The sequence below is a fragment of the Lycorma delicatula genome, chromosome 12 (genome assembly GCF_047948215.1).
Source record: "Lycorma delicatula isolate Av1 chromosome 12, ASM4794821v1, whole genome shotgun sequence".
NCBI classification, from domain to species: domain Eukaryota; kingdom Metazoa; phylum Arthropoda; class Insecta; order Hemiptera; family Fulgoridae; genus Lycorma; species Lycorma delicatula.
In genome coordinates, this window is record NC_134466.1 from 29,131,259 (window position 1) to 29,151,757 (window position 20,499).

Consider the following 20,499-nt stretch of genomic DNA (forward strand, 5'->3'; position numbering starts at 1 on the left):
TACTGTAAAAGTGTGAAGCGGGATAAATTTTAAGATTTACCAGTATTTTCTAAGATTTCCCATTCTATGATTGTAAATGTCCAAAGATCCTTAGATCCTCTTCAACTGTTTCCATTTCTGACATATTAAATTTCAAGATTTATTTAATAATTGGTTGCTGTATACAATTATGGACTCAGCCTATCAATCAGTCAATTTAATATTTTAGGTTAATTACATGATGTTCACAAGCAAAGTGAGAGTTAACTTATGTTTGCTGAAACTATATGAAGTTAACTAAATAAAATCATTAGTTACCTAACCTAACCTTAATCTTGAACTAAACCTAATTAAACTCAATTAAATTTCACTTAAACCAAGTTACTTACTCCATAAATAATATACAAGATGTGTTCAAAAAGTAACGAGAATTTTGAAATTTTATGGGTTGTATTAGTCTGATTCTTGGGATTTTTTCATTGTATTCATGAACATGTCTGAAAAGTATCTGTACATTTTTAGCCATATTGGATGTTTATTTTGTTGTCAACTGTCAAAAGGATAACATGTTTTGGTACGATTTTTCATTTGTATAAATAATGGATCAGAGAATTTGTATTAAATTTTGCTGTATTAGTGGAATAAAGTGTAGGAATGTTTTAAAAATGTTAAATATTGCTTTTGGTGAGTCTGCTATGTGTAAAGCAAGGGTTTGTGAGTGGTATAAGCATTTACAAGAAGGTTGTGAAGATGTTGAAGATGACGAGCGCCCCGCACGCCCCACCACAACAACCAATGAAAATGTAGAAAAAGTGAAAGAAATGATAATGAATGATCACCGAATCACAGAGAAGTCAGTGATGATGTTGGGATATCAATTGGCTTATGCCATGAAATGTTTTGGATATGAAACGTGCGACAGCAAATTTGTTCCAAAATAAATTGTTGAATTTTGAACAAAAACAGCGATAAATGGAAGTTGGTCAGGAGTCACTAAATAAAGTCAACAAAGATGTAGAACTACAGAAATGTGTCATAACAGGTGATGAAACATGGGTTTACGGATATGATGTTGAAACTAAGGCTCAATTGTCCCAGTGGAGTCATTCTGAATCACCAAGACCGAAAAAAGCTTGACAAGTACGGTCGAATGTGAAGGTTCTGCTCACCGTGTTCTTCAATTTGAATGACATAGTGCATCATGAGTTCTTGCTACAAGTTCAACGCCGTTTGCATAAAGCAATCTGAACAAAAACACTCTGATTTGTGGTGAAACAATTCATGGCTTTTGCACTACAATAATGTGTCTGCTCACACTTTATTGCTTGTTTGTCAATATTTAGCCAAAAACAACATTGTAACGATACCCCAGCCACCACATTCGCCAAATATGGCCACATGTGACTTTTTTCTATTCCCAAAAAGAAAGAGACCCTTAAAGGGCCTCTTGCGTAAGTGTATATAGTATCTAATAGGGACTATTTTGAAGGGGATAACATTAATGTAAACGAATAAATAAAATTCTTTCCAAAAAACAAAAATTCTCATTATTTTTTTAACACACCACGTATATACTGCACATTTACTATAACCCACAACTTAAACCTAACCTAACTTAAGTCATAAGTGAATACAATCTCATTCCTAACTTAATTTCACTGAAACTAAATTACTAAGTCTGAAAACAGTGTATATTATACTTGTACAGTGCTGAATTACAAATTTTTGGGTAAGGATAGTGTGTAACTTAAAAGGGTCATAACTCAAATGAAAGGAATTTCCAAAAAATAATTTCAACTGTGACGAATAATTTAGGTCTCAAATAACGTATACTTCTCCAAATTTCATCAAAATTAGAGGCTAGTCCATAATTATATATAACTATTACTGTAAAAATCTGTGGGCATAACAGTAAACAAATTAAAATAAAACATGTTGATCAGATATGGGTATACGAGTGATTAAGTAGCCATAACTTCTACCAAAAAAAAATTGCCAAATGGTCATAAAATTAGGTGAGCATATAAACAGATTGAAAAAACTCATTTACTTGCAGCAGACAAGGGAAAATTGGAAATGAGTATACTCACAGATAGTAATAAAAAATCTAGCAAGCCAAGTTAATTTGTTTACTTACAATTATTAAATGCTACACAGAATATAAAAATTAAAAAACAATTTATTTTTAAAAAAGAAAAAATAACAGATTGAAAAACAAAATGAATACCTTTTTTAGATTATGCATCATGGCATATAAGCACGCAATTTGTCCTATATCATTACTTATTGTGAGTAAAAGACTTCTTGCAACATCTGCTTCTGAACACTGTATTTCTATAAGATAAATAATTAGAAATTTTATCAGTTAAATAAAAAAAACACAATAAACACCTCAATGCATGTATTAATATGGTTACGATTACATATGTTAAGCATTACAAAAGAATAAAACAAAAAGAAGAGAAAAAAAGTTATATATATATATATATATATATATATATATAACAGAACGGAGTACATAATTTGTTAATAAATAATAAAAAAAAAAAAAATATATATATATATATATAGATACATAAAATTCTATATGTATAGATACAAATTCTATATATGTATAGATACATAAAATTCTAATCTTTCTTATTTACTTTAAAGATAAAAAAATTAAAACTTCTTTTTTTTTAATAGCTAAGAATGGATTTTAGAAGAATTGTAGTAAAGAAACCCAATGCCAGTAACATTTTAAGCACATTTAAGCTCTTTTTTTAATATAAAATGGGAAAATAAATATTATGATCTTTGGGAATAATTTATTTGTCATTTACATAAGGATGGATTTTGTTAAAAAATTTCAAGGGACAAGAATTAAGACAAATGAAACTTACAATTATTTTTTTTAATTAAATCTTTTTCAAACTTTAACAACAGCATAAAATGTAAATATTGCTGAAATCAAGAACACACCTACAGGAAAAAAATATTATGATAAAATTAATGATGATAATGATGAATTATTAGAAACTATGTAAAATAATTTTCACCATTTATAAAACTACACTTCTTTCCTTTCCATAACTATTTAATTTTTCCCAACATTTCCTTAAATCCTCATTTTTAAGCCATAACCATAAGCTGCCCTGCTCATTAATCGTAAATGTACGAATGTACACAATGTTGAATGTTGTGTAATGATACGCTTCCTAGCCCAGGTGATGGATGGATGTATAATTAATGTTATGACTAAACTGGTAGATTATTTAAAATGTATTTTTGTTTATTTGATGATGTTAAACGATGATTTAAATACCTTGGAGTTTAAATTATTCAGTTTAATTATTTTAATGTTTAATCACTAGCACAAGAATATTTTTATTAAAGTCAATAAAAATATTCTAAATAAAATTATAAAATTCTATAATTTATATAAAATTATTATTAAATATTGTAATTAATATTACAAGGGTTATTTTTTTTCAAGGTCCGATTGGTCACAAAATAAAAACCCGCGCAAAAATCAGATCAACCTTTGCGTATGTGTTGCGCAATGTCTCTAGTATGGCCTTCACTCCATATTGTCTTCAATCCAATTTTTTATTTTCACTGTGGTCTTAATTTCGTGACCAATTGGACCTTGAAGAAAATAACCCTCGTATATAAATATTAATACACAAAACAATATTATTATAATTATTCAATTATATTTATACTGATAAAAATGAAAATAAAATGATACCGGTAGATTATTAGTAAAACAAAAATGTGACAGTGTTAATACTTAAATCTTAAAAAAAAACTTATCGTAGATTGTTTTACATGCAATATTGTCATAAATTTTTATCAACCTTTGAATCAGTTTGAAGGAAATAAATGAGTGAGATGCTGAGCCATATTAGGAAAGAAATTGTATTGCCAATGAAAGATCATGCCAGTGACACCGATAAAGTAACAACTATATTTAAGCCATTAAATACAAAATTATTGTTCAGTATTGTGCTGCTTCTGTTCAGGATAAAAATAACTTAATTTCTCAAAGGAACTAATTATGTATGAGGCAGGTGCCCAATGCCTTGAACCCTCTCTCTGAACAAATTTTTTATCTTATGTTGTGGTTCCTTTACAAATAGTCATCCTTTCTTATTGTCTAAACATTTTTCTTATCCTTAATCATTTTTTTCTCATCTTAGTTTCTGTATGTGTAAGTTGAATTCCTACATAATTCAATAGGGTATTTCCACATGCTACATAATTTTGGAGATGGTTTCCTCTTTAGGGAAAGCTCAACCAGTTATTAGATGGCTTTTTAGTATCAGGAGGAAACGCCTTTTGTTGCAGAATAGATCTGAACCAGGTGAAATGAAATTACTGATCTTTCATCAGTAATGTGCTGCTGCCATGAGTAAAGATACCTTGATCTTCCAAATAAATAAGAATAGGAAGGATGCTTAATTCTGAGAGCCTAGAAGAAATGCTCCTTCAGATAGAACTGACTTGTTTCATAATTCTTCAGTTGGTATATATCATCTCTTTATAACTTTCTTTCTGGTAGTGTTCTACAGGTTTTAGTTACACTACTTTTTATGTTTGCTAATGTTATGAGAGCTAGGTTGAATGACAGTGTCAGAATTTCTGTGATGCTGAGGACAGATTAGCATTTGAATCTACTCAGGAGACTTTTTTCAAATCCAGTAGTCTTGAAAGGTCTAACTTTAATCAGTCATTGGTGTCTTAGTACAGAGTATAGGATGAGTCAAAAGTTTAATATAAATCTAATTCTAAATCTACCGTAACCTCTTCCAGAGTGAAAATAATTCTTCTACAGCAGTAAAACTTTTTTTCAATTTAAAACTGCTATGCAAATTTTTGTATTATCACAGGTACTAATGTCATACACAATAATTTTCCCATGAATCTTGAACTTGCATAAGACAAGCTAGTGGGTAAAGTGAGACCTCCTAACCCATCTTAATAAATATAAAACTCTACTGATTCCATCTTACAAGTGTAGAAGCCTTCGATTGAATCAATATATTCTTGTTTTGATAACATATAGTGGATGGGGAGGGTAGGCTGATATGGTCTTGGAACTGGTGGTTACACAATAACTTAATAGCTCAATAACTGTCAAGTTAATTCAAGTGAAGTGATAATTTCACCTGTATTTCCCTTGATAAAATACATACATAATAAAAGCAATGGCCAAAATGGTTATGTTTTAAAAATAATTTTTAACACTTAAAAAAACTTTACTGAAATATCAAAATTAAAAAAAAAGAAAAATTAAGGGAAATATTTGGCTTTCAGTATTAAGGAACAATAACAACAATAATATACATTATAACTTATTACTACGTAAAAAAACTAAGTTACATCTTTGGGTGATTTGAATTATTAAATAAATTCAAAAATAAAAATTTCTTACATATATTTAGCATATATTCAAAAATATATTCAGTTATATTATACTCTACATTTGAAGAAGTAGGATGAAAATACCAAACAGCCCAACAGATGATTAACTGAATATTCCAGCACCAGGGTACACATTTAATTAAAACTAATGCATGCAAGGAGATTAAAATAAAAAATCTATATAAATACATACAAATTAACAAAAAACAAAATTTATCATTAACATGCAACCCGATATATATCATCATGCTTCAAAATAATTTAAGTACGTGAAAAAAATACAGACAGAGAAATAGAGAGAGACAGAACAGTAGTGAAGATGAGAGAGCAGGGCCTAAAGTAATTCAGCAGCCGATACCACCGCTATATAAATGTTACCTGTACCACGCTTAGGGCAGACTTTTCCAAAAGATGATGCTATAAGATCAGCCGGCAAACCAAGCACTTTGTAATCGCCGCCATATATATCTTTAACAAGCATATCAACATGTCTATGATCACCACTTTCTGCTAATGCTAATAACTCATCAAAGCCCTGCAAAACAAAGAAAACTCATTTAATCAAAAAACAACAGAAAATAAATTAGTTAATAATATAGTAGAATAACAATTATATGAATAATCAATTATGTGAAACATACTTCATGAAGCACAATTCAAGTTAAAGCACTATCTCATTAATTAAACACAGATGATCAGTTTTATTTATTCACTTAAATATTACCACCTTAAACTAAAGAAATATTGTCAAAACATATGTACTAGTCCTACTGGGAAAGTTTTCAGCCTAACACAGAAATTTGCTCATAAGAATGAGCAAATTGTTGTAATATTTGACTAGTATAATCCTTTAGATGGTGTGTTGCAAAGTTTAATTTATTTAGTTACTTTTGTTTCTGATGATTGAGTAAATGAAACAAGTTTTGACATTTTCTAAAAAAAATTGTTAAAATTGAATTTTGAGCTGTTATAAAGTATTTTATTTTAAATGGTTTAATCACGATGGCCACAGAAAAAGAGTTATATTCTCTACTTTAAAGTATTCTTCCTTTCATTTTTGACACAGAAAAGTGGGTTTACTGAATTTTAACACGATTGTACACCCATTCAAGATGATGAATAGTCAGGACTACAGAAACCAATACGTCCTTTGAAATCATTATCAAATCCACAATGCAATATAAAATGATCAACAATTGAAGGTACGTGAGGTTGCTGACATTCCAAGCATCAGATAAACCACGTCCACAAAATTTACATGATGATATGGGAGAAGCTTCCTGCTTGAAGGGTGCCACGTTTATTTGCAGTTAACTGAAAACTTTGCATTTGACTGAATACTTATCAAGGGTGTTTAGATATTTTTATATGCGATTCAACTGAGCTTCTTTGATGTTTTAAAACAGTAGATGAAAGATGGATTCACCATTACCAGACAGACCACAAAGTGGGTGGGCCCACCCCCAAATGAAAAAGTGCGCCAAGAAAGCAAAACTGATTCTATTTGCAGGAAGTCATGGCTATGGTTTTTTTTTATTCTCATGATGAGGTGCTCAAACAAACGCTACCTGGAAACAGGCACGAATATCATTAGGGAATACTACATTTCACTAATGGACCGACTAAACAGTGCTACTCAGGCTAAGCATCCACATATGGCCAAATGTATAACTATTTCACTATGATAATCTACATGCACACACGTCTCAGATTATTGATGCATGACCTTCGCTTCAAAGTGCTTCTGCATGGTGTTGTATATACCAGATTTGGTTCCCAGCAATTACTTCCTCTTCCCAAACCTGAAGAAATGGTTTACTGGATGAAAATTCACTTTAAATGATGTGATCCAAGTTGAAACAACTGCTTGTTTTGCAGAGCTGAACAAATCCCATTACATTAAAGGTATTAAAAAGCTGAAAAGCTGCTGGTCTAAGTGTACTGAATTGCAAGATGACCGACTATGTCGAAAAATAAAAAAAATGTTTTCTAAAAAAGTAGACAAAAGTTGTAGGTAATACTTTCCTGACATTGGTTATTGATTCTTATATAGTGGAAAATGATACCCAAGATTTTTTTTTGGGGTGGGTCATAATTTATGATAAAGTTTTTTATTGTAAAATTATCATTATATGTTTAAATAAACAAAAAAAAGGTTAAAGATATAAAAAAAATCTGTATTTAAAAAAATTTTTCTCTCCCACCTCCAAAATTACCTTCAAAGAAATTTTTTTTTTATTTTTTATGTTTACTACATAAAATGGTAGAAACTAATAAAAAAACTCCATCGAAAAATGTACATACAATAAAAAATTAACCAAGATTTGATTTCTTTTTTGGGGGTAGGGTGAATTATGATGAAATGATATATTATTATTAAAATTTTAAATAAACCAAAAGACATTTTTTTTAAATTAGAAATTTTTAAACTTTGATCGACTACCACACCTGCAATATTGCCTCCAAAATATTTTTTTGGGGGCACTTGAACTACTAGTATGCCTAGGAAGACATAAATAAAGTTTAGTTAAAAAATATGCAATAAATAAAAAGATAACTTTTTTCAATTTTTTGGAGAAGACGAAATAATTTTGGGACAAATGTTTTTTTTAAAAATTGCAAGAGAAATAAGCACAAGTGTACTGAGCTTAATATAAAGTAGAGTTATGCTTACAAAATTTGTGAAAATTGACCCTAAAAACTATCTATTCCACACCCTGGTAATATTAATCCAAAATTTTACCAAAATATAAATACCCCATATAAGTGAGTCTATACAAAATTTTATCAAAATCTGCTCCAGTCAAGTTATTAAGCTTCAAACACGCCAATACATGTACGTGTGAACATTACACCCCCACTTTTTTTTTGTTTTTTGGGGTCACTGGGTCATAAAATGTTGAGGAATGAAAATAACCCATATTCCATTTTTGTCTGATTACTATACTTTCCTTCTTGGAGCATAGCACTAGAGCTATGATCACAAGACAGTAAAAATTTTCTATTTTCTTTATTAGAACAAGAACTTCTCAAATGGCTCTCGTGTAGTATCATGAGAATAAAAGGCCTGATTATAATTTTTGCTCAAAAAAAATGTACCTTTCCAATTTTAAATAGACCAAACTATTAGAACCAAGAATCTTAATAGGTTAGAAAAAATAAGTAAAATGAAAAAAAATTAATAATCCCTAACTATTAATCTATTCAGTTCGTCTATTTTTACTTTATTAAACACAGACAGAAAAAATATTAATAATGCTAGAGAAAATATGTATCTTCAAAAAGTCTACTGTTTTAAACAATAAAATAATTTACCTTTGCTTTGGTTAACAATGCTCCTAATCCCCAAAAGGTGCCACCACCAGTTGCTGTACCACCAATTCTTTCATATGAATCTTCTGATTCTACCTGGAAATATATTAATAGAATACTAAAAAATTATTTATAGTAATTATTACTAAATCAAGTTATATGCATAATTATTATTTTAACTTATTTCTATTCAACTATGAAACAAAAATGATAAACAAGGCATATCCAAAACCAAGTTCTGTTTCTAAAGATTGCTGCTTCAGTACTACGATCAAAATTCTATTTGTGCATGATATGTTAGGAAGAGATTGACTCCATTCTTATTCAGATATAATGTTTAAGAAAATCAAGACACTCGCCACGTGTTAAATACAGTCTGTAATCAGTTTTTTGAAAGTAAGAAACGTTAAACTGGTTGAAATTCACTGTCAGATTTGCAACAATTATGTAGAAAATGCGATGAATGATTCTATCGTACAGAGTTGGTGCCACTGTTTAAAGATGAATACATAATGAATGAAACACGCAACCATTTTTAATTACTGATGATTTGGTGGTGCAATTGATTACCACGAGAATAGATGATTGATTCACCATCACATCTCTTTCCATGCACTTTCTGGAAATTTTACATTTGGTCTTGCATAAAATTATGTCTGAGAAATTGAATTATTGGAAATTGTGTGCATGATGATGATACTAATGGAAAACCAAGAAATTAAATGGTTTTGCAGTGCACTGAAAGTTTTGACTTTATGCAAAGAACAAGTTGAATTGAAAAGTGTGAAAATAACTTAGATAAAGGGAATATTTCATTTATATTGTAATTTTTTATTCTTTTTAAGAATAATAAATGAAAATGGATATTATATAATCTAGAGAGAAACAAAAGCGGAGAGAATTTCAAACCTTTAAATTCTAATACCATAGTAAAAAAAAAAAAAAATAGGAGTTGAAATTGTTTTTTCAATTAACCACACATCTCATGAATGGTCAACCTAAGACTGTACAAGATTATACTCCATTTACATTCATACATATCATCCTCAGAAGTAATACCTTATGGTGGTTCTGGAGGCTAAACTGAGAAAGAAGTTGAAATGTTCCTAAACTAATTTGGATAAATGTTGATTTGGAATATGACTACCACACTTTAATCTTGATTGAAATCTTAGTAGATTATTAATTCTTATAATTAAACAAACCTTCATAATACTGACACCAGAACCAATATTTACTAATAAATATGGAAATATATTAGGGTCAGCAGTCTGAAATTCATATTCAGGATTACCATGTCTATGGAATACAAATGCTTCGTCAGTAATATTTTTTAAAAGGAAATTACAGCCTTTTATTAAGCATGCCAACTCATCTTCTTTATCCACTCTGAAAAAAAAAAAAGTAATAATCACTAATAACTAATTCAAAAATTAAAAAAAAAAACACATGGTATTATAAGAGGAATGATCGAATAACAACTGATCTATAATAAGTGGCTATTGTTAATAATTGTAATATTAAAAACAAACAATTTCTTTTCATAAATGATTTTTTTAATTTAGTACAAATCCAGATTTCATTCATAGATAACACATAAAAAAATTTCGTATGACTTTCATATACATAAAAATTTTTAATCATTACTCAACCATATTTATTAAAAACCTTTAATTTTAGTACCAATTTTGAGCTATTTATTTAAAATGAATAATTCAAATTACCAATTCATCATTAACTTTTATTAAATTATTAAACATTTAATTCTTTATATAGTAAAACTTCCCAATATTGGTCATGCTTGAGAACAATAATCTGTACATTATTTAGAGGCATCTGCTATTTAGAAAAATGTGAATACAGTATATTATGTTCAGTTATTGTAAAGAAAAAAAAAACTCTGAATAGAACAATAAAGTAAAATATCAATTTACATTTTCTAAGTTAATGCTAGGATGGAATTTTGCAGTCTAGTATGACTTTCCTATTCTGCCATCCCATTCTACAATTAAAACTTAACAATCAGAGTTCATCAGTATGTCCCAAGTCATCTAAGATTTTTCATTTGAATAGCATTCAATATCTAATAAATTTATGTTTAAGCCTTTAAAACATCGTGGCTTTTCAGCTTTGCCGATTGTTAATGGTTTTTCAACCATTACCTGACATATTCACAGCCAAATAACAGTCAGTCTTTCTTTTGATATCTTCCCCCTGTACATTTTTCCTCTTTCAAACACACTGTTTCACAGGGCAAAACCTGGAATAAAAGACCCAACTCATCACAATTAAAGATGTTTCTTCATTATAACTTATACATATTTCATTTAATTTTTCCTTCCACTCAGACACCAAATTCTCATTACAGCACCAGCTTGACCACAAACATTTTTACATGAAACATTATGTCTAATTCGGAATTATCTAACCAACCCCCTGATGAAATTCATCGTAACCGAGTTGTTTAGCAATTTCTAGGGTTTCCTCACACATCAAAGTTCTAGAGACCAGAATTTTATTAGTACGAGCCCTTTAAAACCACTCATAAGTCAAACTATCAACCGCTAGGCCTGGTGTTTAGGAAACGCACACTTACATAACTGTCTATCATTTTCATTACATGACTTTCGGATACAAAGTACTTTTTAAGATATCAAAATATTTTTCCATAACATGCACACTCGCGCGCACGTGAGTTTTCTACTTTTGCAGACATTTATAACTTCTACTTTTTCTTTTAATGTCAAACGTTTATGATTTTGAGATATTTTAAGTTGTGATAATGATGGTTGTAACAATTTTCATAAAATACACAAAACTGAACGTACAGTAAACATATGTTCAAAAAATTTACCAAAAGAAGAAATATAGTACTATACTGTAACAAAAATATTACACGTGTTCACTGTACAGTACTTGTACAACAGCTGATGATGAATCATGCTGTTTGATCAAAATCATAACATCCATGTCTAGGCAGGAAGTTATGTAATTTACAAGGATAAACAAATTAGTCACAATGAATATAAAATAAAATAAGTAAAATTACAATTTTTATTCCTGCTGTCTGCTTTTCAGAACTGACTGAACAGTTTTTATAGATAAATTCATTGTCTGTATCCATTATTTAAAAGGTCCATTATTGTAAAGTATTTTATCCGTTAATACAACTATAAAACTACAAGGGAATCACGGTGTCCAATATTAAGATCTGTCATTGGGAAGTGTCCATAAAGGGAAGTTTTACTGTATATTGTTTCTTGACAGAAGGGATACCTCTTGATTAATAAGTGAATAATGTAAGTGTATTAGACAACAGATGTAGTAATAATGAAGAAACTAAAATACTACTTTTAAATAGAAGCTAATTTTTTTTTTAATTTTATAAAAATTTTTGTTTTGACAATTAAACGGATACAAGTACATGAAATGTTTGTAAAGATAAAACTACATTAACTTACAGTGACTGCTACAGAAAATGGATAAATGTTATGTCATGGCTATGTTATTCCAAATTTATAAATTATGCGTGCAAGTAACAAATATGATTCATCATTATGCAATTTGTAAACAATAGTTCATGGTAATCATTTTTTAATATTATAACTTTTATGATTTTGTTTATCTATTACGATGTAAACAATAAATTGCATAATAAAAGCCAGTGCTGCTAAATGTAGATTAAAGAAACAAATTATTGTAAAGTAATTTAAATATTTAAAACAAAAAGATTTCTACATTAAAATAAATTGTTTCCCCCCCAAAGAATCCACTTATAAATGATGCTATTATGATAATAAAAATATACCATCAGTTGTAATTTAACATATGTGCTAGTAATAGATTAACTTATGAGTTTATAGTCCACTAGCTAGTTAGGTCTTCATCCCCATAACCTCCGCTGTATTCATTATCCTCATGCTTGTGAAAATAATACTGATAAATAACAATTAAAGGCTGTTCAATTTATAGAAAACTATCAATGGATTGTAATTCAGAGCAATGGCTGTGTTATCAGGACTCAAAACTTCAACATAAATTGTATGAAACATATCAACATGATCAAGTATGAGGGTTTCAGAGCAGTTGGCCCCTGTCTTAAAAATAGAAGTTATTGTTGGTTACCTGAACTTTGTACAAATAAAAAAGCATTTTGCACAGTTCTTAACATTACCCGACAAACACACCACAAGGAGTTGGCCAAAATTCATTTATCATTTTCTTATTTTTTTTTAACTTTTTTTTTTTGTTATTGTGGAGCAGTTTGTGAATAACCCAATCTAAAAAATCGGGTTGTATACAATATTTACAGCTTTTCTCTGTGAAGTGCATATAACAAATTGTTCCCACCGGAAACTGGAGCAATCCACATACATTTGCCCATGTGAGAAGTATTTACTCTCCAAGTGGAGACCAGCCAATTGAAGCATCTGCCCTTGATACTTATTTTTTGTCATTGAAAAAGCAACTTTAAGTGGAAACTAGAGGCACTTGAAAGTGAAGGGAAAGTTTAAAGGAATGTACATTGTATATAGTCACACCTTTAAAAGTACTTTTCTCAATAACCGAAAGAGATATCGAAAAAGACTAACAGACCTTTTTTATAGAAAATTTAATTTTAAATACTGTAAGTGGTCTTTGAATTTGATCCGTTAGGCCGTTTTAAAGTTGAATATCCACAAGAAACATAATCCAGTAGTTACCACAAGCCATTAAAATGGCTACCGTCTTGTAACACTGAAACATTTTATATTGGGAATAGTTCTATGTTCTTTCCAAGTAAAAAACTATCTTTAAGAACAATTTCAGCTTAATTGGTTGAGTAGGTTTTGCAAGAAAGAATAACAAACTAAACACCACTAGTCAGTTTATATATATATATTTATATAAAAACTGAAGATTGTATATTGGAGCTGTTTCATAACGCATTTACATGCTCAGACCAGCACTGTTATCAACTGAGTAGATCTGTATCATAATTTGTTGCTTTACACTAACAGTCCCCTAACTAATATAGCTGTAATGTAAAAGTTTTACAGGGGTTCAAGAAGTAGCTGCTTTAATTAAATGTTAACATTATAAAAGATAAAAGTTTATTTTCAACCTGCTCCTTTGAAGAACAGAGAGATGTCACTTGTAGACTGAATAAAACCTGGATTTTGGTAGGCATGACATGACAATACCCAAACAGTATGTTTGACTAATTAAAGAAAGCAATGGGAAACTCCTTCACTCCATACTATTCCTACCAATCCTGGCATGGGATGTTTATTAAATACTAATTACAGATTATGTTTATTATGATCTTTTTAATTATTTTATTATACACTTGTTGAGTACTATTAATATTATATCACAAATGAACGTAAATACCATTACTGCTAATCATAAAATTAACAATTTAATTACAATCATGTATCCAACTTATTTATAATTTCTAATTATGTTACTGATTCTAATTACCAAAAATCATATGATTTTTGGTGGGCAGTTATGTTAAGACGCGGGTTATAAAATGAGGAACTTTAAATTTTATTTTAAAGGACTTTTAAAGATTAAAAGTCCTTCGAACAGCTGCACACAGCTCCTGGTGGCACTGAGCTCCATCCACGCTAAAAGTAAAGCTTTGCTTTATGCTGGTTCCCCACTAGAACGGTCAGTCTTCTGCCAGCTGTCAATGACTCATCATTTATTAATATAATATTGGTATATATAATGTTATTGCAAGTTCAAATATTAAAATAAAATACTAATCGTATATATAATAATAAAATTAATTAGCGATATAAAATAATAAAACTATTATTTATTTAATTGAACCAGTAAAACAAAGTATTTAGAATAATTAAACCTAACCAAGGTACTAAAACAAGGCAGCAATTACTAGACATCATTTTTGGCCATGCAGGCCAAAACTACCACTAACTACTGGCCTCTTATCTACTAACTTTCCAGGTAGAAACTTCAGCACTAAACATTTGCATCACTTGCATATCGATAATGAAATGTTATTTTTTTATACTTCATACTCTTTTGCTGATAATTAATTTTTAAAAGAAATTTGGGTGCCTGTTAACTGTATGAAAAATACAGTCATGACATTCAGTTGATCTGAATGGGTATACATTATCTGCATATAATAAAAATAAAATGTTGGTGTAATTTACATTACATTAATTGAACCTCTGTAAAATGTCTCATCCAGTAAAAAAAGCAGGCAATACATTGAATATACATTTAAATTTACTTTGATTATATGTAAATCTTTTATTTTAATTTTTGAAAACAAGGTGCTCAACAAAATAAAGTGATTACCAAAATTGTTAATATAAGTATATTATTAGAATCACCATTTTGAAAATTTTATTTGACTTTTGAAGATTCCCCATCAGGGGAGGAGTATATAGTTATTTTAATGATTTTATTTATTAACAAAGTACATTTTGAACATTAAAAATTTGAAATTGTGAAAAATTTTTTTTTTCATTTTGCGGGTTCCACACTGAAGAGGAAGCGTTTGGGTAAAAGTAATATTTATAAGAAAATACTAAGTGGTAATCATATCATTTAAAACCTTAAGTGGTGATAATAAATTTAAAAAAATTACTTTTTAAAATTATTTAAAAAATAGAAAAATACATCCATAATTCTAAATAAACAAAGTTGTAATTTTCTGAGAAGAGTGAACATTTTTGAGTAAATTTTTTTTTCAAGAAAAACTAAAACATAAGGCCATCAAAAAATTAAGATTTTTAAATTTTAAATGCAATAACTTGCATATGTCAACTTGGGAGTTGGATTTAAATTTAAAAAAAGGATTCTTGTTTTATCATAGATCACTGGAGTTGGATGGGCAAAAACTTTTTATGGTGTTTTGAAGGTCTGTCAATGTAAAAAATATAGATGTAAATAAATTCCTTTTCTAAAACAACATATAAATAAAAAAATAAAAATATTAAGTCATTTTTTGGGGAGGGGTGAACATTAAATAAAATTTTGGTGACCTGTGATCTTGATAAAAAAAATTCAACTTTTATAAAAGTTTTTGCTTAAGCACCCAAGTAAAGTTTTGAAATCTTATTTTGGCCAAAACACCCTCACCACTTTTTACAATTTTTGCAAAAATTTAATAAATTTTTTCTCCCCAAAGGTAGTACCTGTCTACCAAGTTTGAAGAAAATTGTCAGCAGGACCAGAGTTATAAGATCAAGTGTAGGTTAATATACATAAGAACTTGAAAGCATTAGAATAACAATAAACAATTTTTTTTGAGATTATTTACAATTCTTGTTTATTTTAATGACCAATTTTTTTTAATGACCTTTATACTTTCCCATTACAGCAATACCTACAATAGCAATATATATATATATATACAGCAGAGAAAGTAAAAATAAAATAAAAAAGAATGGATTTCTATAAATTTAACAGGAATAAAAATAAATTAGGCAAAAACAAAGGTTACCTTAAATATATATAATACTCATTTTAGAGAGGTTTTTAAAAAAATAAAAAAATAATAACACATTATCTAAAAATTTCATACATTTAAAAAATAAAGCTTCATTTAAAAATTCATTTATGATGTCATAAATACTGATAGTGTGCTATTATTACACCTTAGGTTACACACTTCAACAGAAATTTAATTAAAAAAATATTAAATGTGATTATTTAAGTTGCCATGAACACTTAAAAATGTTTTGAGATTAAATAATATTCTGTCTCACTAATAGATAAAAATTCATTTTTATACTCCCAGCTATTATCTTTAAAATACAAATCACAGAATGTTCATGTGCTTGATTGTATACAGACGCCAAAGGTCACTTAAAACCGAGAAAACTTGACTGCTATGAAAGATAATTTTACCATTGTACTTCGTGAATACAGACAGACATCGTAGTTCATCTATTTGAGTGTTTCTTAGATAAGATTTAATTGTAATTCTTTTATATTAATGTTTTTGTAAACTAATTGTTATTATATTAAGTGCACTTTGAAAAAGGTTTTGGGTTTAAATTTATCAAGTTAATTCCATTAATGATTAATGGATAAGAAGTAAGAGACTTAAAAAGAGTTGTGTTATACAGGATGTCCCATATAAAACGCAACCCATCAATCACTCATCCATGAAATTTGAAAAGTCAAGCTTACTCCCTTACTTGTTACTGAAATGGACTCGTCCAACATCTTAACAGCGCGGCGATGCAGTAGAACACTACCGATAGTAACAACAATACAATCACAACGTTCAGTGTATTGCTAGAGAAAAGATGGTGTTTTCGCTAGATGAACGTGTTTTCATTGTCGAGTCGTACTTCAGTACGAAATCAGTAGTTGCAGTGCAAGATTTGTTTCGCCATAAGTACCCAGATAAACCAGCTACTTACAAAACATCAGTATTAAGGTTAGTTGCAAAATTTAGAGAGACCGGTTCTGTTAATAACAAGGAACACAAAAGATCTGTGTCAGTGTTGAATACAGATACAGTCACTGAAATCAAAGACCGATTACTCGCCTCGCCAAATAAATCGATCAGACTTTTGTGTGCTGAAATTAATTTGTCTAAATCAACTGTTCATCGGGCGCCCAAACAATTACAATTACGACCTTAGCGCATTCAAGCAATTCATCAACTTCTTGAGCCCGACAAAGAAAAACGGCTACAATATTGTCAATGGTTCCGTCGATTTCTGCATGAGGGAATTAATGTTATGGATTCGTTATTTTTCACAGATGAAGCACGGTTTTATTTGGATGGCTATGTAAACAGCCAGAACAGTAGAATTTGGAGTGTTGAAAATCCCCATGTTTATCACGAAAAATAATTACACCCGCAGAAGTTGGGCGTGTGGTGCGCGATATCGCAGAAGAAAATAATCGGCCCTATTTTTTTCAAGTACACCATTAATGCAGAACGATATCAGAATATTTTATTTCAGTTCATCGCACTCTTGGAAGAGAAAGACAGACACTGCTGGCTACAACATGACGGTGCGACATCGCACTACGCAAGTTCAACTTCTGATTTCGTTGAGGAATTCTTTGGTAATCGTGTTATCGGTCGAGGCTTGTGGCCACCAAGATCTCCAGATTTGACTGGGGCGGATTTTTTTCTACGGGGTTACCTCAAAGAAAAAGCCTACAGCAACAAACCTCAAACAATTGAAAGTCAATATTGAACAAGCTGTATTAAATATCCAGCCACAAACTTTGAAAAAAGTTGCAAGAACGCTGTAAAAAGAATTGAAGCTTGTATTCAAGAAGATGGCGGCCACTTCCAACATTTACTCTAAATGTAAGGTAATGGATGGTAATAATAAAAATTACATTTACATTTATACATGCCTTTTTATTATTTCAATACCTACCAATATAAGGTTGGGTTGCGTTTTATATGGGACACCCTGTAATTGGCTTGCATAATCACACGATCTAATGGAAGATACCTAAAAAGTATGATTTACAGTACTCACTGTAGATTAATGATGAAGTTAAACATCTTCATCAGAACACTTAAGTATTTTGACATATCACGCCAACATTTAAACATGTGCTCTTGGGAAAGTAGAACTGGCATACAATTACTTATATCTATTTAATACTTATATTGTTTAAATTCTGTTAATTTTAAATAAATCTGCTGTTTACTGTAATTGTGTACACAGTTTATTTAATCCTATTTTTTCCTATAATGATAAAATAACATTCACTAAGTTAATAACAGGAAATGTTAATTTTTTGCCATGTTAAAATGGCAAAAAATTGTGTTATGAACATATTTTAATTTTTTTAAATTCTTGTGAACATCTTAGTTCCTTTTTTATTTATTACTGAAAACTGGTGTAAATATGTGAACCAAATATTTAATAATGATTTTTTAATCTAATTTTGATATAATTTTTTTTGAAAAACATAAAAAAATCATAGGAAATTTTTTCATTTTATTATTTTTTTTACAGTATTTAATACAATATAAATTTTTTTTAAACATGAATGTATGAGGGGTGAGTAATGAGAAAACAAAATATCGCACTAATCAACAGATGCTGCTTTCTCACAGTTTTATTCCTCTAGAGTACATAATGATATTGAGTCTGCTACTATCAACATGCAGAGATTGAATCTTTATCAGCAAAAGAAGTGAATACATGTGATAATCGTCATTGTTTATTTTAAGGTATTTACAGTGAAAATGTTTATCAAAGTACTGTGAATAGGTGGCCAAAAAAATGTTGTGCATCAGAAGCTGTTAAAGCAAATGTACAGATGAAACTTGCAGTGAACCAGTTTCTGTGACTGATGATAAGTACCAAAAGGTGTTTCTACTTCCTATGGTGTTTAAAACGCCTTAGAAGACATGTGTATTGTGTTTAACAATCCCATACAGCTGACAATTCTGCAACACAAATATGCTCAGCCTCACACATTGCATGCAACTGTCAAGGTTCTTGAGAAGTTAAAATTTTAACCTATTTTATACCCTCCATACTCACCAGATTTGGTGCTCTGCAATTTTCACTTTTTTCACAATTAAAGAGGGATATTACTCATCTTACCACAGATGATTAACTGGAGGACACAGTGAGGTCAAGGATCAAGGAAAGACCACCTTATCATTATTCATTGATGGATTGAGAAAACTGGTTCATTGTTGAAAGAAATGTATAGCTGTAAATGGTGACTAAGTTGAAAAATAAATATCAGTTTTTTATAACAAATAAAATGTACTTTAATGCCATATTTATTCCACTTGACTATCTCTTTTTATTTGTATGTTCATGAGCAACTGAGAATTACATTTCAGTCATTCCTGTTAGTTTAAATATTATAATTGTTAATTTATTAAAACAGAATCTTCCTGTAGACAAGTTTTCAACAATTTGGCTTAGCGATGTTACAGATAGATTTACGACTCTCTGATTTATAACCATTCAATAACCCATCATAGGCCTCCCACTATAAGCCATTATAGTGACAGATCTATTGAGTATGAAAAGTTTTTTCACTAATACATGTACCACAAGAGGCAAAGTCTATCATATTAATTTTTGGAGGAAAGAGAATAAAACAAACCTAGAAAGTTAGGACCAAATCCTGCTAAAACAGATTTTTTGTTAAAGTAATCTTCCTACAAATTACATTTATTTAAATTTAATTCATCATAATAAATAAATTAATAATTTCAAGCGATAATTTGCAATCAGAAACTAGATAACATATGGATGGAAAATCTAATTATATGAGTGGTAGGAAACAGAAAATATAGATAACTGCTTACAAAAGTAGTCATTTGGAGTTCAAAGGTTGACAGTTACAAAATAATACCAATAAACAATACATAACAATAATATAAACAATAGTTCAATACTCCATGGCCATATAAAATTTATGTAAAGAAAAAAAAAGAATAATTAAATACAAACAAAATAATAAATATATTAGAAGTACTTACGAAAGTCCTAACTTCTCATGTAATAGTTCAGCATAGCGATAAGCACCACCACCTGTAGCTTTAATTGTTTTACCAGTCATCTGTTCTCGTGTAGCAACTAAATTTTCACTGATAAAATCTAAACAACTTTCTATATATTTTGTTTCAAACTTAACAAAATGTAATCTAGCACCTTCTGATATTTCATATTTATTTTCCTGAAAAATACAAAAAAGTGATGGGATAAGAATCTAGTTTTTTATTTGTCATTCTTGATTGGTTAATTATCATTTACATATAATAAAATAAATTTTTTACTAAAACAGAACAGACATTCTCAATTTGGCCAATGTAAATTTGAA

General features: G+C 29.3%; 1 protein-coding gene across 3 annotated transcripts in view; it reads right to left on the minus strand.

Moving 5' to 3' along the window:
* Positions 1–20,499, minus strand: part of LOC142332868 (4'-phosphopantetheine phosphatase-like) — a 54,147-nt gene that overhangs the window by 27,441 nt on the left and 6,207 nt on the right. For 2 of the 3 annotated variants that reach the window (XM_075379545.1, XM_075379547.1), the window contains exons 3-7: positions 20,159–20,355; positions 9,906–10,089; positions 8,704–8,796; positions 5,767–5,923; positions 2,207–2,313 (exon numbers count right to left, since the gene is read on the minus strand). In XM_075379545.1, the coding sequence (XP_075235660.1) occupies positions 2,207–2,313; positions 5,767–5,923; positions 8,704–8,796; positions 9,906–10,089; positions 20,159–20,355 (738 nt within the window). The remainder of the gene's footprint in view (positions 1–2,206; positions 2,314–5,766; positions 5,924–8,703; positions 8,797–9,905; positions 10,090–20,158; positions 20,356–20,499) is intronic. The other variant, XM_075379546.1, reaches the window with a different exon arrangement.